The sequence below is a fragment of the Patagioenas fasciata genome, chromosome 1, assembly GCF_037038585.1.
Source record: "Patagioenas fasciata isolate bPatFas1 chromosome 1, bPatFas1.hap1, whole genome shotgun sequence".
NCBI classification, from domain to species: Eukaryota; Metazoa; Chordata; class Aves; order Columbiformes; family Columbidae; genus Patagioenas; species Patagioenas fasciata.
This window is the reverse complement of record NC_092520.1, coordinates 96,350,937-96,375,925: the sequence shown is the minus strand read 5'-3', so window position 1 is coordinate 96,375,925 and position 24,989 is coordinate 96,350,937. Positions and strand designations below refer to the sequence as shown.

At 42.0% G+C, this 24,989-nt stretch overlaps 1 protein-coding gene across 6 annotated transcripts in view; it reads right to left on the bottom strand.

Annotated features, from left to right (window-relative positions):
• Positions 1-7,055: 7,055 nt before the first annotated feature.
• Positions 7,056-24,989, bottom strand: part of UMODL1 (uromodulin like 1) — a 77,360-nt gene continuing 59,426 nt past the window's right edge. For 5 of the 6 annotated variants that reach the window (XM_065861329.2, XM_065861356.2, XM_065861364.2 and 2 more), the window contains 9 exons: positions 24,075-24,285; positions 22,462-22,599; positions 18,734-19,188; positions 17,980-18,122; positions 16,642-16,878; positions 16,125-16,284; positions 12,994-13,078; positions 10,552-10,759; positions 7,056-8,995 (listed from right to left, as the gene is read on the bottom strand). In XM_065861329.2, coding sequence (XP_065717401.1) covers positions 10,572-10,759; positions 12,994-13,078; positions 16,125-16,284; positions 16,642-16,878; positions 17,980-18,122; positions 18,734-19,188; positions 22,462-22,599; positions 24,075-24,285 — 1,617 coding nt within the window. In that variant the 3' untranslated portion in view covers positions 7,056-8,995; positions 10,552-10,571. The remainder of the gene's footprint in view (positions 8,996-10,551; positions 10,760-12,993; positions 13,079-16,124; positions 16,285-16,641; positions 16,879-17,979; positions 18,123-18,733; positions 19,189-22,461; positions 22,600-24,074; positions 24,286-24,989) is intronic. The other variant, XM_071811392.1, reaches the window with a different exon arrangement.

Sequence of the window (24,989 nt, the reverse complement as noted above, 5' to 3'; positions counted from 1 at the left end):
TTGCCAGTGGATCCATAGTTCTAATGAAGCAGGGAAATTTAACCAACAATTTTTTTAATAGACTTATTCTGTGTTAACTAGTTGCAAGAGACTTCTTAGTAAATTCACCATTATAGTTTTTGAGGTCATGGGAGAGAATGAAAGAAAGGCCATTTTTTGAGACCAATGGAATGCCAAATTTGGAACAAAGTTTTACCATATGAATTCTTGTATTTTCCAGAAAGCCCTATACCTCTCTTGGGTCAAGATTTGTTAAGTAAATTGTAAGCTCAAATAACTTTTTCTGAGAATTCTGTTTAGTTGCATGTCCTACAAGAAGCTGCTTGGATGGTGCAGATCTGCTTGCTTCAAGTAAGGAATCTCCAAGGAAATTTCAAATGCTGTATTTCCACTAATATTAACAGCCAATGTTTCGGTAAAGCAAACACTACACTGATAGAACTGAAACAGGACTTCGATTCAGTATGGGAAAACAATATCCAATAAATATGACAGCCAAAATGGAGTTAGAAACTTTGATGAATAAATTTATAACAACCTTACAGGCTGACTGCATTCAATTGTACTTGCAGATATGTCTGTTTATAGCTACAACATCGAAACAACCTGTGGCTATTGTGGGACAGTATGATGAGATTGTTAACAGACTGATATACCAATTGTTACTCTAATCAAGAAATGCAGGGAATGGATTTAAGTCTTAATAAGCCATGATCCTTTCGTCATACATGAAATTCATGAAATTTAATTTTGATTTTTTTATTTGCAATCTATGTCCTCGTAAATTTCACTAGCTGATTTTCTTAACAGCACAGCTTTTGGCATGCCTAAGTGTAAATTGATGCAGAACCTGCAAGTCTTTAACATCAGGTCACAGACCATACTTGTATCTGGTCTGATCCTGCATTCTTGCACAGTGTTTGTTGATGGTTCTGGGAAGTCTCATAAAGCTGTAGTGGTCTGGTGGGAAGATAACGATTGGCATCATTCTGTAAAAATTATTGAAGGTTCAACCCAACTGGCAGAACCTGGCACAGCTTTACATTACTTAGAGCTTTTTAAGGAGGTACCTCTAAATTTGATTTGTGATTCTGAGTACGTAGTCAAGGTCCAACACACATATCTGATTCTGAACTGGTTTTTTTTGGTTTTGTTTTGTTTTTCTTTTTTTTTTTTTTTTTTAAACAAAAAGCGGGGAGAAGTAGGGAAAACACCATAAAACCAATTGTCAAAAGCATTGTATGTGATGAATCACTTATATCTAAGTGGCGCAGCTCAAATTCGCCCTGTGATGAAACACTTTGCAAGTATGACCCAGAAACATGCTAAATCAGAAAGAACCTACATTAGTTATGGTTGAATCACTAGTTAATGGTCAATGGAAAAGGCCACATCAATTGATAACCTGGGTGAGAGGCTATGCTTGTGTCTTCACAAATCAAGAGCCACAATGGTTGCCAGCACGAAATCTGAAACCTGTGTTATCTTCCTGACAATGATTGATGCAGCTGCTGCGTTTTGGATGCCTACACAGACAAAGACTAACATGTGGATTACGTTAGCCAACATGACTGACCAGGACTCTATATGCCTAGCTATGTCATCTCTGGAAAACCCGTTCCACACACGCTTGGTTGGCATCCTCCTTGATGATTACAGCAGCATCACACAATTGTTTCAAAATAGTGGTTGGTGCAAAGGCATTGCAACAAACTGTAATAATGCCAACATGGCACTTTGGATTATTTGCCTCCCAGAAGCAGATATTGAACCACAGGAACTGGAATTGCTGGCATCTATGCCCATGGATGCTTGTATCCAGCTGGTTTGTGAAAAGTGTCAGAACAATATACAAGAACATAAATGGATAAAACTGCAAAATGTTAATGCTACCCTTGGTGACTATAGAAATGAAACTCAATGGTGTAATGCCTCGCAGAAGAATCCAAGGGGTGTCATTGATAATGTGGGACAGCAACCCCAGAACCTCCTGTATGGTGTATTCTTGATCTGTGGAGATAGAGCCTGGCCAGGAATTCCTTCTAACGCTGTTGAAGGACCGTGTATTTTGGGATGATTAACTCTCCTAACGCCCTAAGTATCTATGATAATAGATCACAGAAGAGCGAGACGGGAAAAATATTTTTTGCATGCATATGAGTCAAAATGTAATGATAATGCAGATTTTTGGGGATCAGGGTTAAGAGTTTTAGGATTTCTTCTATCTGGTGTTGGCACAGCTAAAGCTTTAAATACTTTAGAAAAATTAGGATGCTATCTAGCTAAGCAAACTAACAGAACTTCTAAGGCTTTAAGTGGACTTTTGTTAGATGTAGATTCTGTAAGACATGCTACACTGCAGACTAGAGCCGCAATAGACTGTTCATTATTACGTCAAGGATATGGATGTGAAGATTTTGATGGGATTGGTTAAATAAATTGTTTAGTGATTGGGGGCTTTCAGAGTGGTTGTTATCAGTAGTGAAAACGGGACTGATTGTTTTGATGATTGTTGTGGTTGTGCTACTAATGTTGCCATGCATTATTTCTCTGCTGCAAAGAACCCTGCAGCAGACAATGAAGGCAATTTTTTAAGCACAAATACAAAAAGGGGGAATTGTGGGGAATTCTGGTGGGTCCTTGGATTCCCTGACAGAGGGCATGGCAACAGAAATTAGCTTTGAAGATATTAAGGCCTACCCGTGAGAAAGATGGGAGTAAGGGAGTATTCAGAGATGTTAAGGATGTACCCATGAGAGAGAAGGGAGTAAAAGAGTAACATTGATGATAGCAAAAATAGCCAATGAGATGTTACTGCTGTAACTTGTAACCAATAGTGAAGAGACACATGAATTAGTAAAACTGTATAAAAATGAACTTGTGGCAATAAATGGCATCTACTACTTTCATCCTTGTGGCAGAATGCAAACCCCCCTCTCTGCCCCCCCTCTCCCTCAGTATGGAGGGAGTAGGCACATCTCCCTCTCTCTGCTGCTTGAGGCTAACAGCTTCTTTTGTTTGGCCAAGAGCACCCTGGCCAGGACCATTAGGAGAAGGGATTGCCGAGGCGTCAGTGAGCCGCTGGGCACCTGCGACCAGTGTGGGGGATGTTTGGAGGCTTCAGGGGCGCCCCACACACGGTGTGGGGGTGCAGAGAAGCTTCTAGAATGCCTACAGTCAGGTCTGATCAGCCAGTATAAAAACGGGACTCTCGTCGAGACTGTGCCCATTGTCGCCGGTCTCTCGGAGCTACGAGCAAGATGCTGCCGCCGAGACCCCCGCTCCCCGGGATGGAGACCCCGTTTGCCTTGCCGCCACGGGTGTGAGTAAAACCCCTCGCAGGATTGCGAGTATATTTATCCTTTCTGTGCACATATGCACGTGTAACTTCCCGTGCTTAATACAAGCACGTATAAAATTATTTCCTCGCACAATCGCGAGTGTAACTTTATTCCGTGCACATTTGCACGCGTACTTTAAATTATTTCCTCGCACAATCGCGAGTGTAACTTTATTTCCTCGCACAATTGCGAGTGTATTATAAATTTATCCTCGCACAATCGCAAGTGTATTTTCCTCCCGTGCTTCCACATAAGCACGTGTAGTATTCCGTGCACATTTGCACGTGTAAGTAAATTAACCCTCGCAGAATTGCGAGTGTATTATAAATTTACCCTCGCGGAGTCGCGAGCGTACGCTTTACCTTTATCTCTTTAAGAATAATCCCGCACCGTGTTCAGGCAAGTGTGTACTCCTCTGGGACTCGGGGATGGTTCCGGCATTGTTTTGGGTGAAGCCACGGGCATGCACTCTGTGGACCGCCTGTTGTACTAGTTGCTGCCCCTTAATAATTTTCCTCAACTGATACCCAAACCTATATTTAAGTCGCTTTGGAGTGCTAAAACCCTGTTTCTCACTGGTTTAATAAAAGTTGTTTTGGACTCTGTTGTCCCTTAAATTAGCCTCGGGGTGCCTCTGTGACAATCCTCGAAGAACTTGATCTATGTTGTTTGTTCGTCCCAGCTGCGACAACAGCCCAACCAAAAGAGAAGCTTTATTAGACCTGTTGCTTATAAACATGGGTCAACTAGATAAAGATGTCAAGATTGGCAACAGCCTAGGTTGCAGCAATCATGCCCTGGTGGAATTCACAATCTTGAGGCAGATGGGCCAGGTGAAGAGTAGAGTCAAGACACTGCAAACTTTGCAGGAGAGCAAACTTTCAGGTGTTTAAGGAATAAGTGGATGGAACCCCCTGAGAAACTGCTTTCAGTGATAAAGTAGTTAAACAGAGCTGGAAGCTCTTCAAGGACATATGTCTTAGAGCAAAAGAGCTCTCGATCCCCATATGTAAGAAATCAGGAAAGGAAGGCAAAAGACCAGCATGTCTGAGTGAGGATCTCATGGTCAGTATAAGAAGGAAATGCACAGGCAGTGGAAGCATGGACATACACCCTGTAAAGAAAATAGGGATGCTGCTCAGATGTGGAGGCATAGGATCCAGAAAGCTAAGACACAGTTGGAGCTGAATTTGACAAGGGATGCAAAGAATAAGAAGGGTTTCCACAGGTACATTGGACAGAAAAGGAAGACTGAAGAAAAAGTACTCTTATGATAAATAAGGCAGGAGAGATTGTGACAGCCATCATGGAGGAGGTTATTTTGCCTCATTTTTCAGTGGTAACCTGTCTTTCCACATCTCTCAAGCCCCTGAACCTTAAGGCAGGGACTGGGGGAAAAAAGTCCCTCCCATCAAAAGTGAAGATCAGGTTCAAGACCACTTGTAGAACCTGAAAATACATAAGTCCGTGGGACTCAACAACATGAATCCCAAGGTCCTGACAGAACTGGCTAATGTACTTGCCATGACACTCTCCATCATATTTGAAAAGTCATGACAATCAGGTGAAATCCCCAGTGACTGGAGAAACAGAAACATCACACCCATTTTCTAAAAGGGCAGAAAGAATGGGCCTAGAACTGTTGACCTGTCAGGCTCACCTCTGTGCCCGGTCAGATCATGGAACACATCTGCCTCAAAGACATGCCAAAACACAGGGAAGACAGGGAGGTGATTAAAGACAGGCAACATGGCTTCACCCAGGGCAAATCATGACTGTAATAGGGTGGGTCCAGCAGTGGACAAACGAAGAGCCATAGATAGCATCTACCTGGACTTATGTAAGGTCTTTGATACAGTCCCTCACGATATTCTTGCCACTAAATTGGTGAGATATGGGTTTGACAGGTGGGCTGTCAAAAGGATAAGGAATTGGCTGGATGGCTGTGTCCAACGAGTTACAGTCGGTGGCTCAATGTCTGAGTGGAAACCAGTAACAAACGGTGTCTCCAAAGGGTCAGTACTGGGACAAATACAATTAAATTACTTCACCAGTGGTATAGATAGAGGGGCTGATGGCACCCTTAGCAAGTTTGCAGATGGCACCAAGCTGAGTGATGCAGTTGATTCACTGGAGGGAAGTGTTGCCATTGAAAGGAACCTTGGCAGGCTTGAGCAGTGGGCTCATGCGAACATCTTGAATTCCAAATAAGGGCAAGTGAAAGGTCCTGCACCTGGGTTGGGACAATCACCAGTATCAGTACAAACTGGGAGACAAAGGGCTTGAGAGAAGCCCTGACAAGAAGGACTTGGGGATACTTATTATTGGGGATATTTTTTATCCCAGATAAAAAATTGAATATGAGCTGGCAACTAGTGCTTGCAGGCTAGAAAGCCAATAGTATCCTGGGCTGCATTGAAAGAAGCGTGACCAGCAGGTTGCAGGAGGTGATTCTGCCCATCTACTCTGCTCTGGTGAGACCCGGCCTGGTGTCCTGCCTCCAGCTCTGGAGCCCTCAGTGCAGGAAAGACATGGACCTGCTGGAGAGGGGCCAGGGGAGGCCACAAAAATGATCAGAGGGCTGGAACAGCTCTGCTGTGAGGACAGGCTGAGAGAGTTGGGATTGTTCAGCCTGGAGAAGAGAAGGCTCTGGAAATACGTTGTTGCAACCTTTCAATATGTAAAGGAGCTTATAAGGAATAGGGAGAGAGAGTTTTTATCAAAGCCTGTAGTGGCAGGACAAGGCACAATGGTTTTAAACTGAAAGAGGATTGATTTAGCTTGCCTATAAGGTAGAAATTGTGTACAATGAGAGTGGTGAACCACTGAACCAGGCTGCCCAGAGAAGTTGTGGATACCTCATCATTGGAAGTGTGTAAGGCCAGGCTGGGTGGGGCTTTGAGCAACCTTATCTAGTGGAAGGTGTCCCTGCCCTTGGCTGGGGGGTTGGACTAAATGATCTTTAAAGATCCCTTCCACTCCAAACCATTTTGTGATTCTGTGATACTTCAACCGAACAATCTGTTCTGTGCCTCAGCATGAAAAAGAGACACAAAGGGATACAACTCTGAGAAACAGTGACTGCTAGCGACCTAAATGCAGCACAGGAAAAAAAAAAAAAATTACAAAGAAAATAGGTGGCAGCTGTGCAACACTTTTGCACAGGGATGAGAAAGGAAGAACCTTGAGTAAGTGCTGGTGCTTCCTCCCTGCTTTTCACACTCGCGTCAAGACAAGTCCAGTAATGCCCTCAGGGCAAGCTTCATCAAGGGTGAGCTCTGATTATGATGCTTTTGGAGCAGCTGTCAGAACTGTACAAATCAAAGGGAGGCTCCTGTGACACTAGTTTCAGATTGCATCACCAGGTTGCTGGAATACTATCATTGGACTGGGAATGTTAAATACTCTTTTGGTTGTCTTTGCCACAAAGCATGAAGCTAAAAATATGTTTGCCCTTTGCAGTGTTGAGGAAAGAGATGCTTAGTAAGTTTACATACATAGTTGTTGGTAATTGCAGTCCATTGGTGTTTGGATAAAGTCAAGTATTGTGTTTTGAGTGATGTTTGAACATTATACTAATACTTGAACAGTTCTTCAGAAGCTGCCACATCCACACAATGCACATCTTAATACCTGTGACTAAATCATAGAATGAAAATATAACAGCACAAAAGCCAACAATAAGTTACAAGAATGCTTTTATTAAGACACCAAAACTCTGCTAACCAGGCTCATATAATCCAAATAGCAGTTTCTGCTAAGCATGCAAGGTATTAAATACAAGCTGCTGTTTTGCATTTCATCCTGAAGACTAGTGCTCAGCTTTTGTAAATGGCATAGCTCCACTGAAATCAACAGGTGTATCTCTAGTCCTATCACTTTCAAGCAGCTCAGGATTGTGAGTACTAAAAACTAGGAAAATATTTATAGTAAAATAGCTTATCCTTTCAGTGTGTGCAGAAGACAAATACGTTGTATACTTGAGAGTACACTGAGCCAAAGTTAAGAAACTTCTACAGAATAAAAAGCTAATGCTTATGTTCATCAGACTTTAAGATTGCAAAGATAATTTGCAGTTTCACTAATGAATTGCAACCAAACAGATCATTTTTATATTAGGATCTGGCAACTGATATTTCAGCAAGGAAAAGTCAAAGATTTTTACTCCTTATAGACTCACTTGAAGCAAAAGCAGAATATGAATGATTATTTGAAATGTATTTACATATTTAAAAGATCAATCAGTATGACCTTTTGCAAAATGTAGAAGTTCTTTACCTAGTAATCTTATTCCTATTAGAGATGGGACTAGGGGATAAAGAAGCAGTTTTTCAATGTCATTCTGCACAAAAAAAAAATGAGTACCTAAATGCTATGGCTACTGAGAGCATTTGTAAGTTCAAGTTAAAGACAAATTTTCACTGAAGAGTTATTTATAATGGTGTCCACTAAGCTTAAAGAGTAATCAGCTTATTGACTGTAAATTACTGAATTACATGTGACGCAGATACGGCAGACTCTGTCACCATTCAAGGAGGAGTGCACACAGCAATCAGAACCAAGGGTTGCTGGCAACAAGTTATCAGATCACCCTCCTCTCTTTTAACACTCACCAACGTGGAGGTTTGGGGCAGGAGAGTGAAGAAAGAGTCCTGCAGGAGATGCTTATTGTGCAGAAAATATTTTTGTTCCAGTTTATCCAGCTGAGCAGACTGTTTTTGTATCCAATGGAGCTTGTAAGCTAAACGTTCACTGCTGCACTAACTGTAGGGTCTTGCAGCCAGGCAAAATTCAGCTCAAATTTATAACTACTCTGTTGCAATTAGAGTGCTCTCACTTAGGTCGGCAGCACACTCCATGGCCCGACTACACAATCATTGTGGTCTAATTAAACAGAATACATAGGTACTAATTGACTTATCTGGAAAAAACGTGGGCTACCAGTTGCAAAAATAACTTATTTTTGCTTTTTTTTTTTTGTCTCTCCACTGAGTCCTTGTCGATTAAAGAATTTACCATCAAATCTCAAAACTCATGCTGAATAACACTCTAAGCAGTTTAAATCACAGAATCACGGTGCTTTTTATTTATTTGGTGACAAATCCAATACTTGTCCTCCAGCTTCTGTATACTTAGGGCGTTGCACAATTAGGTCTTCAACGTTGCTGCAGCTCAAAGTTTCAACCTCACCTTAAGTAAACAGGGAATTATAAACTGAAAAGGAGATCTCTCTAGGGGTTTGCTGATTTACTTCCTGGAACACTTCTAGAAACATGTAGCTTGTCAATAGTAGTGGCACAAGTGATGCTAAGATGGCCACATAGCAACTGGGCGCAGTGGGAGAGCTAAATGTTGAAACTTGAACAGAGAACCACAAAGTCTTTCTTTTTTTCCCTTCTATTTTATCCACAGAAAAAGCTGCCAAAATTCGCTTCAACCTGGAGCTGCAGTTACAAATAGTTCTTAGGACAGTAGGGAAAGAGCAAATTTAAAAAAGAAAATCTTTACAGAAGCCTTTGAAGCCTTTTTTATGTGATATTAATTTGGAAGAGTCAGTATTGCAACCAGTCATGATCACCATTCTGAAGATTAATGAAAACCAAATTCTGAGTGAAGACAAGCTTCAGTTCTCCATGAGATGAGATATGATCCAACTAGAAAAAATAAAGAACAAACTAATCATGATTGAGAAAGATAATCAACTACCTTCCAAAGAAAATAAATACATAGGAAAGAAGAGCTGAGTACTTCCAACATCTAAAAGGAGCCATTAGCTGAGACTTGAACATGCTGACTATGTATAAGCATTTTGAGCCCAACAATATCCTTTATGCTATGACCACATTGCAGAACTTCAGAATTCCCTTTACTATCAAGTATTGCAATCACCCATGATCACTCATGAGAGCAGAATGATAAATGAAGACAAGCCATTCTTCTCTCTGCAGAGAGACGCAAAGGTTTCTTATATAGGTTTTGATACAATGGACCTAGATGTGCCCTTCACACTGGGTGATGGCTCCCTCATGGGACCTGCGTCACTGATGGAACTGTGCAGCTGCTGGAGATGTACCAAGGAGTCCCAGGTACCTTCACTTTGGGGTGCTGACAGGCAGCCCTGCCCATTGCTGGGGAAGCAATCAGAGCATCACCCTCACCTACAGTGATCTCTCAGGGGCTGCCCATAGATTACTACAGAGGGTGGTCTCTGTCATGTAAGACTAATGGAGATACAGCTAATAGTAAAGTCAAGACTTTACAAGCAGACAGATGGGATCTCTTCTGTGTGATATACGTTAAGAGTTATGGTACTTAGTGAAGCAAATAAATTATCTGCAAATACCATCATGAGAAGTCTAGTGAATTTACTGTGGTTGTGGTAGCCGCATTGTCATGTAGGAGGCCTCCATCAGGAAAGAGTAACAAAGTCCGGTAACAATGTCAAAAGAGCCTGTTCCCAGAAACAGAATTTGATCAGATCTGAAGTAAACATCCTTAAGCTGTGAAGCAATGTTAGGTGTTCTTTTTCAGCAAACCAGTTTTCTCACCCATCTCTCCTCCTCTTATAGGGACAAACATAAAAATGGTGGTGAGCAGCTAGAACACACTCATTTTACAGAAAAAGTGCTGAATCCAATGGCATTTCGGAAGAGTATTGAATTCTCAAGTTGCAGAGGCAGAACATGTTGTAGTGACTAAGACTCCTCAGAGCTGTCTTTTCAGACTGTCTGCATGCACTTGTAAGCATTGCTTACACATTATCAATATTTAAAGCTGTTTATGTCTAACATCCTACTATTTTCCTGAAAAACACACCACCTCCCAAGAGAAAATTAAATGCAGGCTTTTGCAGAAAGGGATAACTTCTGAAACAAATTAGCTTCTGAAACAGATTTATAAAGAGAGAGGTCAAGTTTCTCTCCTTTATTGTACTAATCTAATTATACTAATTATACTAACTCTAACTGAGGCGAAAACCACAAAGGAAGAAGATAAAAAGGAGGCTGCCTTCCTCTTCTGTAGTCTGCAGCATTTGAAAACAGGCAAGAATAGCTGGAGTTTCATTCTTAGATTTATGACGTTCACCCACAGTAAACAGGACGGGAGGTTCAAATATCCTTAAACAGAGAATGTCCATCTGCAAATATTTAAGCATTTCAGGAAGAGCTAAACAGCTAAAAAAAGTAACTGATCACAATTCAGTACTTACATCTGGTAACCTGGAGATCACTAATTGTAGAACATTTGGTAGCTGAAGTTGTCAGACTTGATTCTGAAGTTGTATCTTCTTGTCTTTCGCTGGTACTGGAAAATGAGAAGACTCACAACTCCCAGCACAAAACCACACGCAGCAAAGGCAATGAAGATGATATATCCAACTCCCATGCCAGCCTCCTTCTCTCTCTTCAAATCAGATGCTAAAAAAAAAAAAAAAAAAAAAAAAAAAAAAAGCTTTGAAATTCCTAAATGTTTTCCTGGGGTAAGAAACTAACCCTGCCTACAAATTAGCCAATGTGCATGTTGAAGCACAGAGCTGTGAAGCTGTGATACAGAAGTTGATCAGCCTTTTGTGGAGGGCAATTCTCATGGAATGGTCTGTGATCCACAGTCCAAGTTCCCTTCTTACATACAAGTGTAGAGTCCCTGCAGACATGAGGGTGATGTGGCTCTGGAATTTGACTCTGCATTTTTCTGTTAAAATAAGAATTAAAGGATAAGCACTGGTGACTTTTTGAAATGCTCCTTTACTTTCAGAATGGCCCTAGAGGTGAAGTATTCCCCCATCTTAATCCTGCCCCCATTCATCTATGATTATTAGAAGCCATTTATTTTGCTTTTATCTCATATATAACAATTATCTAAACACAAAGTCTTTAGGGGAGGATTCTTCATGTGTGCTCGGTCTCTAAGCTCCCACTCCAGTCAGCAGAGACCTTGCTGGTGCAGTTAGTGGGGGCAGGTGAGTCACACTGAGGTGGTCACCATAGACTCAACTCTGTAGCTGGAGCACTGGCATCTAGTGCCACCTGAGAAGCCTGAGGGCATGTATAGTGTCTGCACAGGTCTGGTAGACATGGCACAGGACCTGCAGGAGAACGATAGTCTTTTGCAATAGCACCTGGACAATGAGGGGAAGGAAAGAATGGGGCATCATGGGTCCTGAACACTAAATGCCTACATGTGGGCAACAGACAGGCCCCTTGTTGCCAACTGTCTCCCTCGGCTCCACTGACCATTGACGGAACGTGTTTGCCTGATTCACGTGTAGTGTACTTGAACAACATGTACTTGTCCAAGTCTGCAAGCAGAATCTCCTCTCCCTTTAACGTTATGCCTCTGTTCTCATTTGCACATGTACTCTTGCACAGTTCTAAATCATTTCTGCAAATGCTTGATGCACTACAAAAACATCTATTTGTCTGCATACATTTTCAGGACCGCACTTATTTAGCCAAGTACTTGTGCAGCACCTGAGATGCACAGAAGGCAAACACTAATGCATATCTGCCTGTAATTAGAGACAAGATCTTTGGCTAAAGGGCACTGCTGGCAGCCACCGAGGTATGCAATAGCATTATCCAAGCAATGTAACATCCAGGGCCAACACCAAAACAAAACACAAAACTAATTCAGAAATGAACACTGAAGGCCTATGGCCTATTCTAACTGACTAGTACTTGCATATAATGGAAGAAAAATACAATATGCTAAGTCAGAGACAGTTTCTAGGTCCAAAAGAATATTGTGACCATCAGAGCAGAGGAGAAAAAAATACCATGAACCAACTAACAGTCCATCATTAACTCATCTTCACAGTCTGGCACAGTGACTGGCAAAAGAGGTAACCAGCAGGATGAAAGGGGCCGACTTCTGTCTATTCACAGTAGCCAAGTAGTAAAACTCTGATGTTGGTGTGTACAAATACTCTCAATGACTGTTTTGCACTAATAAGATATGAATGCAAATCGCTTGAGGAGGCCAAATGATTGAAGATGTTAGAGGCCATAGCTGCCCTTGAAAAAATCAGCGGGGGTAAAAGCAGAAGCGGCGGTTGCATTAAAAATTAGACCTTGCTTGCACACAGTGTTGGTGTTCATTCTCTACTAACTTGCACTGTACCACTCCACCAAGTTAACCAATGTGCTGTGCATCAGCTGTGCTCTGCCACCTTCCCTCAGGGTAGTAATAAGGTCAACACCAGGAAGTCTAAGGAAATGCAATCTCTTATCTCCTCTGATTTTGGACTTCAGAGCTCAATACAATTGTGGTCTAACAACAGTGTAAACACTTGAAAAACTGATTGCGGTCTAAAAGATTCAAGCTGCTTTGATACATTACAATTGCAGTAACTGTCTGATTTTGTGGCTGTTGCACTTGCCACCCTGTGCAAATAGCTACACAAAGCACTGAATCCCCTCCCTTTCTACATTGCCTTGACAATCTGACAGTCACTTCACTCAGGAGGGCACCTGCTTTTCCACACTGCCACACAGCTTCAGTAAGAACACTCCTCAGAAAAATATGCAGAGAGGTACGAAAACCTTGTATCACAAGTCTTCAGGTTCCTTCATCAGGAAAAAAAAAAAGAATCTTAACATGGTGATTACTCTATGTCCCCTTTTTGTAAGCCTCTATTCATATCATAACTCACCAGCCGATTTATACAAGGGGCCCCAGGATGTTCTGTGCATAGCGACGGTTTCACCAGTCCTCATGGATCGAGCTGCATGGCATCTCTGCAACAATCAATTCAAACTCCAACAAGTAATATGGCTTACTAATGAAAAGTACAAAGCCTTCTGCTGAGTATGTGAATTGGGGTTTTTGTTTCTTAATGTTACGCTTTGTTAAACTGAAACGAGCACCAAATGGAAGTTCAAAAGAAATGACATTAGGGAAACATAAATATAAAATCTGTAATAAGTCACACTGGAAAACACCACTGTGAATGCACATTTCACACACACAATCTTTCTTTTCATTAACTTTCTGTGTTTTTTCAGAGGAACCTGTAGGAGAATAATCTTCTCACCAGTTCTATAAGCCAGGGTTTTGAAAACAGTTTTGGATGTTCCTGCTGTCTGCAGCAGGCACAGCAGATACTACAACCAGCACCAGCAAAAGCCGCAGCAACTTTCAGCCCCTATCAAGCTGCATGTCATTTTGAAGCAACACACAACTCTTCGGTGACCTTGGAGCTACTAATCCAGGAACTACTAGTTAGAAAGCCCTGGCCTGTGAAGTGTTGGGGATTGTGTATTACAAGTGAGCAACACTTGCAGAATATACAGCACACATCTGCACACTTCCTCCGTAGCACCGTTCAATTTGTTTGCTACCTTTCTGTTTTAAATTGCAACCTAAAGGTCTCTGATGGGAACTATATCCTGTTGAGGTTATTCAAAAGATACTGTGCTCTCCTGGAAGTGAACATAAAACCAGAGAAGCTGCAGTACCATACTACAATCAGCAAGAGAAAGCAGGAAAATGCAAGGGTGTCTCACCAGCTTGCCTGCACAAGAATGTCTCACCAGTGTTGCCAGCCTGATTACACGGAAAAGCCTCTACAGTCCACTGTCAGCAACAGTGTCTTTAGCTGGGTCAGCCCACAGAATAATACCCATGTATTATAGCTGCATCTTTGGCCTACCCTCGAACAGCTCTCCCAGTTAGGTGGGTCCATTAGAGAATACAGTTACACTGCTGTTCCCTTCATGTCAATGATTTTTTGTTTCCACGTGGCTGTGGAGCAGTCACATTCCACCAAACATATGTATGGTGGTGGTATGTCACTCGTTTTCTCATTCAAAGTCATGTTTATTATTCATTTCTTACTACATTACTCCCTAGCCTGTCTATTTTTTTTTACTCTAAACTTCAGAGCACCTTACTCTTTTCTGCCAAGAAAACATGGAATGAAAAGGCTGGGTAAGAAGAAATAATACAGGATGTCAATCTCAATTTTGTGGGCAAAGAGCTGAAGCAAATTTGCCCTGAAGCAAGTCAGCATTCTCCAGAGTAGCAGACAGATCAGATGATCAGATCCCAGACCCTGGTTACTCTCTCAGCCATCTCATGTTATTTTCAAACATATTCTGCTCTTGTTCCAACTTTCCTTGATCTTTGCACCTCCTACAGCACCATCTCTCTTCTTTGTAAAAGCCTTTGACATCCTTTGTAGATGTGCCTAATATTTGTCTTCTCTGCATAACATGTTAATCTAAGATACTGGATTCACTAACTTTTGATAGGGGGCATATTTTGTATAGGAGAAAGAGCAATATAACTAATATATATATATATATATATATGAATAATATAAAATATATGAATGAAGAGGGCTTCACTGATTAACTCTGCTGTGTCTTGTTTACTGCAGATGTTAATCTCAGTCAAACCTCATCTGGGGCTAGTAGAATTACCCCATCACAGGCCCCTGTAACTCAGGCCAAAGCCAATCCTTTAGTTAACTATATTCCTAAACTCTAATCCATATAGCTAAACCCTGCTCTATCAGCAAACCCAACAGCTCCCAGCAAAGCAACTGTTTGATTCCTGACAGCATCCATACCAGCCCTCACAGTCCCTGTCCTGTCTATCCTTCTTATTTCCCCATCTTGCACCTACCACCATGTCCTTCCACAGCTGTTCAGGACACATAGTGAACTTTGGGAGGCCACCACCTCTTCCATGGGAGAGTGGCTGAAACACTGATTTTTAACACGCAAATTCAACTGTGAAAGCTGGAGACATCTTTCCATCTGTCAGTCATGTTTCCTGTCCCTATTTTTTTTTTTTTCATCCAGAGGAAGCTTTATACTTTAAGAAAGGAAAGAAGTATTGTCTGCTAGCCATTTTTAATCTTTTAGGAAGACATCATTTGCTCTATAATGGGCTTAAACAGAGTTATTTAGAGCTAGAGGAAAGTGTTAAACAATGGAGGAACATCAAACTGCTAATGAAAACGTCCTTGATAGAAAAAGAGCCAGGAAGGCTGGAACAGGGACAAGAGAATTCCTGCGTGTCTGCCATAAACGGGGAAAAAAGCCATCAGCAAAACCTGGTTTTTTTCTTATTTCTATGGCAGCAATACATTTTAGATGAAGCAGTGTGTATCACTTATTCAGAAGTAAAAAGAAACAAAGCAATGCTTTGGAGCACAGACAATTAGAAACTGAAGTTGTTACCAGAACATTGCTTGGTTAATTGCTTTAAAAGCAATCGGGTTTAAAAAACCGTAATAAACTCTATTAGATTCACAGCCCTGGAAACTTAATGCCACTGAGCTTCCTTTCCTGGCACCTAAACTCTCACCTGGAGAAGCAGATCTCTAGGGAGGAAAAAAAAAGGACAGAAAAACATGGCAAACCAGTTTACTCAGACTTTTCTGCTGACAGTGACAATATGGGTTCTCACTTTTTTATAACACACCCATCTGAGCTGACACATTTCTGAACAGCCTGTTTCATTGTAACATCTATTAATTGCCTTCTGGCCACTACTAGGCAGGGGCGAAAAGTTCATTTCTCAGGTTCCCCAACTTTGATGTCCCCATTTCTGTGCAAGCTCCGTGCTTTTAAATAAGAGGATGAGGCACAGGAAAAAAGGTGGACACATCCATATGCTTGTAGCTCTTGCCCATTCCTCCCTGCTCTCAGCAGAGCATGAAAGTAAACTTCAAGAACTACTTTAAACCCTGTTTGGAAACATTACTCCTTCAATTCCATAGCAGGACTACATATGGCAGGCTGGAGAAAAATAGCATAGTGGAGTAAAACTTACTGTCCTGCAGGTACTTCCTGGTTTCTCCATACAAATACGAATTTTGCAGTGTAAGTAAATGACAGAATTGTTGACAAAGGAAAAAACTTTCATCTTAAATTGTGCTTTGCTTGAATTCCCATTCTCTAGCAGTGTGGTATATGTATTTGGGATGGGACAGCTGAAAAGGAAGAGAATAAAACATACATAGCAGTGAGGGCTATGGAAGGTTATAGCACATAACTCAGACTATAAGGCTCCTTTAGAAAGCCACAGCCAGACTCTCCATGAAGCAACTGTCCAGCAGTGCAGGGGTGACAAGGGGCAATTTGCTACCACATTACTCTTTGTAAATATTTTCTTTTCATATCTACCTTCCTCATTCAAAGAAGGTGTGACCAGTAAGAACAGTAAGGGATAATTTATACAAATTATGGGAACACACACAAAAGGCATTTAAAATATAACACAACAGTAATCACCGTCACTGGAAGATCTAATGTCTGGCACACGCTATTTGCAAGTGTCATTTCTGTACCTGTTACTGATAAAAGCAAATGAAAGGGGATCCACTGAATTATTAGTTGGAGTTGCCCAGCAGTCAGTGAGGACCACCTTAAGCTTGCTGTCCGCTCTCTGGATCCCCACTTCAATCAGTACATCGTCACTGGCAGAGACACTGAAATTTTTTGGTATTGGGGAATTTCCAAAAAATAGCTGCATTTCTGTTCTGAAGTGTCCAGATCCATGCAAATCCTCAAAGGTGGTGTAAAGTCTGAAATAACAATTAACCTCCTTTAAAAACCACAAATTCAATTATGTTTTTTTATAAATCAGTGTCTCTTTCTCCGCCTCTTGCAGATTTAAGCAGTCAAGAGCTATCTGCAGTCCTAGATGTTAGGACACTGTTTAAGAGAAAAGGGTGAAAATGCATCAAGCTTTTAATTGGAAAGGTAGGAAGTGTGAAAACACAAGTGGGAAAATCTGAAGGGTGGAAGGTCTTGGCAATACAAACATAGCGAAGAGAGATATTTGAGAAGAGCTGAAGGGGAACAAGACTACGAGCTGTCTTTAAGTTCAAAATAAGGAGAGTAAAAGCTTTGTGGAGAAGTGGCAAAAAATTAATAAGGGACAAACTGAACAGTAATTGAGGAACATGAGAAAACTATAGAAGTCAGAGAGAAGGGGCCTGACAAAGACTTTGCAGGGGGGATAGAAAAGAAAATACAGTGTCTGGAGGGTTAGGACACAGACAGTAGATTTGTAAGCATGGTAATAGGCAAGAGAGAGGAGGCAGACTTGTATGAAGGGACAACATTGACTAGCAGAGCACCTTTTCTGTGAGCATGGGTTTGACTTTCTGCGAATAATGGATTTGATTCCATCTAACTTGAAGATAGGGCCTTCCATAAAGTATTTGCATTACTTCTCTTTTTTTTCCAAGTTGATCAAATAAGGATTTGTGGGGGTTGAAAATTGCCATTCTCAGCACTAACATAGCAGTCTGCATGCCTACATCAGTTGAAAAGACACATGCTCCAAAAGTAGGAAAATACTGTTATTGCCACATGTGATTGCCCAGGAAGGCAAAGACAAGTCAGGAATTCTTGCTCCTGAACCTGTACCAGTAGCTCCCAAAAGTTTAGCTTCATCTTTGTTTTAGCCAGCTAATGGCCAAGCTTGTTGGCTGTTGGATCCATTGACACATTACATGGAGCAGAAGAGAAGCACATAGCAGGGACCATCTGAGCACAGGATTCGCAGGATGGCAAGCAAGTCCTATTGCTGGATACAGCTGAGGTCCCCAGGGATTTTTGCAATGCTGCAGCACTCAGCCACACAACAGGGTTCAAAAGCAGGGAGAGTTGTTACTTACCCCTCTGCGATGTATCCAAAGGAAGTCAAGAGTTCATTTTGAAAGACACAGTGAATGAGACTGGCAACTTTTAAACGGTGGATTACTCCTTGAGCAGAAATCTCATTCCAAAGCACAGTTTTCACTATGGTATCAGTCATGTTCTGGAACACAGACAGAAGCACAACTTGTGAACATCAGTGTATCTAGAGATAGAGCTACAGGCTTAGCAGCTTCAAGTGCTCAGGAATTCTCCATTCTCCTGGCTGCAAAAATCGAATGGATCTAATCTCTGGTATCTTATTTACAGTACAGTGAGACAATGAAAATCCACCAGCCTTCCTCCTCTTCCTCAGTCTGCCTCACAAGGGAATTTCTGTACTTTGGCATGGCCTGAGCATAGGCTTTGGTTTGGGATCCAAGGAGACAGTCATCACTCTCTGTCCTCATCAGTGGTAGCAATTGGTGCAGAGAAAGCCCAGAGAGACATATGAAGTGACTCTCAGTTTGGAGAAACCCTTGAGTTCTGCTGCCTGACCCCAAAGATTTCCCTTCTCTTTCTTGTTTTCCCTACTCCCCAAACAGCAAGATAACTTTCTGCTCACAGGAAGAGATTTTCTTTCTCCAAATAATGTTTTTTTTGTCCAGCATTTCAGCAACTAATAGACTGTACTCCTAGATAAGGATATGCCATTGCCACCCTCCTCACCTGAACCCCAAGACCAACAAAAAATGCTTTGGAGCTTCTTCAAATTCACCAGCTCAGGGGACTTACGGTCTCAACTTCAGTGCCACAGTCGCTCCAGTTTGTCTGCAGCACAACATGAGAGCCATTGCTGAAGCTCACATTGCAGCGAGGCTCCCCCAGGTACAGGGAGGTTTCTGGGATAGATTCCTGCTGTAAGAATCTCTTCTGGATGACAAGGACAATCTTTTCATTTTCACAGAACACTCTCACTGCATCTTGAATTGAAATTTCCTGGGCAGGTTTAACGAGGTGGACAGGAGATACTTGAGGAGAAATGTCAGGATTTGACACAGGATCCATGGTAAGAGGAGGCAGCACCACAGTGGAGAACATTATGTCCTCCAGAGCTTTGTGGTCAGCAGTGAAGTCCAATGAAGCAAGGGAGGAAACATGAGTTGAAGTTTGCAAAGATGTTGCAGGTAAAACTGTGTTGAGTACAGGTTTCTTATCCATCAGTGTTGCTTCCTGGCTGATAGAAAATGCTGAAAAGTGCCAAAAATAAAGGTACTGTTGCAATTTACAGATTCAAATGGATTTTATAAGCTAAGAGCAAAACTTTAGGAGGAAACTCACAGTTACTGACAGGAAACTAGCTTTTCGTTTAACCCCCTCTACTTACTGCCAAAGTTGTAGCCTTTCTTTTAAAGAAAGAGTGCTAGAGATACCTGAAGTGCCTGTGAGTAAAGCTGAAGTCCAATATTTCCTGAGAGCTGAAATAATTAGCGTGCTCAACACATATATACAGCTTTTGGAAGATCAGTGCTTGCAAGAGATCCCCATCTGTAGGTTTCTCAGCAAGTGTTCGTATTTTTTTGCCTAGTACTGTAGGACACTGCAGACTTCTGGATGTGGAGAGCAGAGTTTGTTCAAAAACCTGGCCCCATTTGTGACCATTTGATACCCAAAGGATATAATCCCAGACACTTTGGAAAACCCATTTCAGGGGAAGTACAGGGCAAACCTTTTGTAGCAGGCTCACATTGCATATAAGTGTCCTGAGAGATACAGTGGGAATTTAAGAAATATGTTAGTAGCAATTTTAATGGTTTCAGGAAGAAAACAGCAGGAAAAAAGGGGAAGCAAAGGTTGAGATCAATGCATATGTCAAACATCTGACATCCAGCACAGGCTATGGGGTTATCCCATGGCTCTCTGCTACTAGAAACAAGCTGTGTTCATCCACCACTGACTTAGAGAGCACCAAGACAATAAATTCCATTTGCAGTGAAACAAAAAAGATGTGTCTCATTGCACAAAAATTCTCTTAAATAATTTTAAGGGGTTGTACATACAAATGGCATCTATTTCTCAAGCAACATATAAAATCTGTACATATAGATACCCTTCTGGAACTTCCCAGCTTTCAGAAATGCCCCAAATTAAAAAGTTGCTGATATGAATGTAAGAGGAAGAAAATCAAAAGTCTGAGCTCTTTCAGGGCTGCATTTCCCAAAAGCTGGTTACCATAATGCTAAATATCTTGGTTAAACAAAGCTAAGCAGTTGACAAATCCCTGTGACTTCAGACAAGAAGTAGCTTATCACTGTGGTTACAAAAACAAATAAAAATTACTGAAGAAGCCTAAAAGAATTTAGGAGCTTAAAGACCCATCATACGTCATTTAACAAATGATTTAAGGAAACAGAGAAGCTAGATGAATTGACTCATACAAGAAAGTAGTTTGTAGTATCAACATTTCAACCCTGCTGCCATATAGACGTCAAACCATGTATCTAGTTCTTTCTGTTACCTCATCTATGATCTCTGCTGTCCCCTATGTTACTGCCAATGAAAATAACCAACAATCTTGACAATGCTGTCTAATTTTAATGGCAAATATGAGAAAACAGAACTGTTAAAAGAACCTTATAAAGACAGCATTAAATATTAACACAGTAAACTCTGTGACAAAGTACTACAGTCAGAAATACTTGAAGTCTACTGCAAGATTTTTCCCATTAGGAGCCAGCTGAAAACAATTAACCAAATTAATCTCTGGCAAAATTTGAAGACTTGTGGCAAGTGTGACCCTGATCCAATAAGAACAGATCACTAAGCATTCTACTCCGCTGGAGGCTGTCCTGGGGAACCCTGTACCCCTGAGACCCGGATGAAGCCAGGTTAATGGAGGAGTTTGCTTTAGTCGATGAGGACTGGGTTAGGGAACAATTAAATAGTCTGGACATCCATAAATCCATGGGTCCAGATGGGATGCATCCGCGGGTGCTGAGGGAGCTGGCTGAAGTCATTGCTAGACCGTTCTCCATCATTTTTCCCAAGTCTTGGGAAACGGGAGAGGTGCCCGAGGACTGGAGGAAAGCAAATGTCACTCCAATCTTCAAAACGGGCAAGAAGGAGGACCCGGGTAATTACAGACTGGTCAGCCTCACCTCTGTCCCTGGGAAAGTAATGGAACAGTTTATCCTTGGTGTCATCTCAAGGCATATCAGGGATAAGAGGGTCATTAGGGGCAGTCAGCATGGCTTTACCAAGGGTAAGTCATGCTTGACCAACCTCATAGCCTTTTATGAGAATGTAACAAGGTGGATGGATGATGGCAGAGCAGTGGATGTGGTCTACCTTGACTTCAGTAAAGCCTTTGACACAGTCCCTCATAGCATCCTCACAGCTAAGTTGAGGAGGTGTGGCCTAGACAATAGAGTAGTGAGGTGGGTTGCAAACTGGCTTAAAGAGAGAAGCCAGAGAGTGGTGGTCAATGGTGCGGAGTCCAGTTGGAGGTCAGTATCTAGTGGAGTGTCTCAGGGGTCAGTACTGGGGCCAATATTATTCAATATATTCATTAACGATTTAGACGAGGGAATTGAGAGTACTATCAGCAAGTTTGCTGATGACACTAAGCTGGGAGGAGTGGCTGACACGCCAGAAGGCTGTGCTGCCATCCAGCGGGACCTGGACAGGCTGGAGAGTTGGGGGGGGGATAACCTGATGGAATTTAACAAGGGAAAGTGTAGAGTCCTGCATCTGGGCAGGAACAACCCCAGGTTCCAGTATAGGTTGGGGAATGACCTATTAGAGAGCAGTGTAGAGGAAAGGGACCTGGGGGTCCTGGTGGACAACAGGATGACCATGAGCCAGCACTGTGCCCTTGTGGCCAGGAAGGCCAATGGCATCCTCGGGTGTATTACAAGGGGGGTGGTCAGTAGATCGAGAGAGGTCCTCCTTCCCCTCTACTCCGCCCTGGTGAGACCCCATCTGGAATATTGTGTCCAGTTCTGGGCCCCTCAGTTCAAGAAGGACAGGGAACTGCTGGAGAGGGTCCAGCGTAGGGCAACAAAGATGTTTAAGGGAGTGGAGCACCTCACATATGAAGAAAGGCTGAGGGAGCTGGGGCTCTTTAGTTTGGAGAAGAGGAGACTGAGGGGTGACCTTATTAATGTTTATAAATATATAAAGGGTGAGTGCCACGAGGATGGAGTCAGGCTCTTCTCAGTGGCAAACAATGATAGGACAAGGGGCAATGGGATCAAGCTGGAACACAAGAGGTTCCACTTAAATTTGAGAAAGAACTTCTTCTCAGTGAGGGTAACAGAGCACTGGAACAGGCTGCCCAGGGAGGTTGTGGAGTCTCCTTCCCTGGAGACATTCAAAGCCCGCCTGGACACATTCCTGTGCGACCTCACCTAGGCGTTCCTGCTCCAGCAGGGGGATTGGACTAGATGATCTTTTGAGGTCCCTTCCAATCCCAAACATACTGTGATACTGTGATACTGTGATAATAAAATATTTTGTTTTGCCTTCACAGCTTCTTCCAGGTCTTTCTGGATGCACATCAGCAAATCCCTCGTTGCAACTGCACTGGTAAAATCCAAGCGTGTTATGGCATGATGCATCTGGGGAGCAGTCATCTTCTTCGCTTTTGCACTCATCATAATCTGTTGGATATATTTAAGCAAAAGGCAAAGGTGGAGAGTGTAGAAATGAAAAAGTGATAGTTCTGAATCTGGAGCAAGGTCATACAATGATATCATGGTGGAGTTGCACCTCTTAGGTATGACGCTCTACCGTACGTGTCAGGGAGCCTCTGTGTCTAGAAGAGGTGGGAAGCACAGCCTAGAGGGCACTGACAAAACCCTCCAGGAGCTGTGCTACCGATGATGCTCAGCAGATACCCACTGAAATGCAGACAGCCTGCTGCAGAGCTCCTATCCTAAACTGATCAACAGCCCAAGGGGAGGCTTCCGACCCCACGGGTTTCCTCAGTTGCCTCCCCCATTCTACACTCCTGAGGAGATGGTTAGTAAATGCCCAGGATGAGTGAAACAGGAGGTTTGTGTGACTGGTCCAAGTTGCAGTCTCATTGCTTTCTTAATTTTTACCTTGGCAAAATTTTCACTTCTAAAAGGAAAAATATGCCTTACTTCCCTTTCACTTCTGAAGGTCTAATTGTAACTATGCAAAGAAAGACATAACACCTTAGGTAGAACTTGGAAAGCAGTGCTAACCAGCTGTTCTATGGGGACCTGTCCCTTAGCACAAGTTCGAGGAGGGCAGGCACCCTACAAAGCACTACCAGGAGATAGTTGTGATCTTACTAATTAAGGGGATACATAATTTTCCAAATTCACAGCTGTAATGGTAACAGGAAAAGAGAATGTACAAGGCAGACCAAATAGATTCTAACTGATAGCTTATAACAATGTTCTTTGGACAAACATATCATGTTAAGGATATAGAATTTGTTTTTTTTTCCAGAGATGACACATCAACTTGTGAAACAGAATTCAACAGCAGTTAGTCAGGACACTAATGTTTCTTATTACAAGCTTAAATTGCATATAAAAGAAAAGAATTTGTACAAGGAGTCATTGTGCACGTCTTGGTAAGGTGTGGACTTTCATTTGAACTTCCAACCCACAGGTGTGTGAGGAAAACATGTACTCCCAGGGCAGCAGAATTCACGTGTTCATGTATCTGTTTATTGGGGTTTCTATCTCATGCAAAATTATCAGCAAAAAGCAGAGGGTCATGTGTTTCAAAATTATTCTAAACAGAGATCATTATGTCTGTACAGGGAGCTGTTTCCACTGGTAGTTTATAAAACACTCAATTTGTGACCACTGCTTCTAACATCTCCATATCTTCTTCTATATAAAATTAATGCTATCTATAGACAAAAAGATCAGTTGTTTTTGTCCTTTTAGATCAGGCATATCTCACTTCTTATTTCATCTTTTGATGTTCTCTAAGAAAGCTTATTGGACAGATAAGCACGAGCAATATAATGTGAGAGAATGGCTTTTCCTACATCTGTTTTGCAAACATTTTCACCTCATAAAATACAGATTAGTAATAGGTTTTATCATCTTCCTAGTTCTGAAGAATTGTTGGGATACAAGCTGTTCCTTACCATTTATGGAGAGACTGCTCTTGTCAACTGTGAAATAGCTGTGTTCAAAGGCATCACGAAAAGCGGTGATGATGTAGTCGATATCCACATCTTCTGCAATCAGTAAATTGAAACTTACCACTGTACTCCCATTAGTAATACCTGTTATCAACACCTGAATCAGACCAGCATCCATCTGCTGAAGAACAGCAGGGGGCAGAGATCTATGTACCTGGAGTAAAACAAAAAGCATGTGAAGACAGACAGATAGAAGCAATCACATTTTAGGCTTTGTACCCTGCCCAGAAGAGAGCACTATGCATTACATCTGTGCTTCATACTCTGAAGGCAAGCAACAGAAAACTGACTTTTTGCTTTATAACATTTCTACAGCAGCTGAAGGATATGGCATATATTTGACTGTGAATATTAAACAATTAAGCAATATTAAAGTAATTAAGATACCTCATCTGTCATTTGGCACAGGTTCTTGCCTCTGGTATCAGCAAGGAAGGGAGCAGACTGACAGGAAGCTCCCATGTTCTGCCTCTCAAAATGCCTCTGAGGAAAGCGGACAACCCAACACAAAGAGGAGCTGCCAATGGAAGTAGAGATACCTCCTGACACTCCACACTGCTTATATATCTCGGAGGGCTCCCTCAGCTCAGGTACATTATAGCTTAGGGCAGACCACCTGCAAGCCTTTCTTCACAGATGATTTATCATCAGAGCGAAGTAAATAAGAAAAATTCTCCTGGTTATGATTGAGTCTAAACCTGCCTCTCTTTAAATGCTCAGGCCAGGACAAAGAAAATAGAAAGGTGTTTCATGTCATCAGCACTGCGACACAACTCAACCTCCCATCAAGTCAGTCCTCAATCTGATTTCACAAATGTTGCATTAAAGTCTTCCCTGAGGAGTATTATATTATTTCTG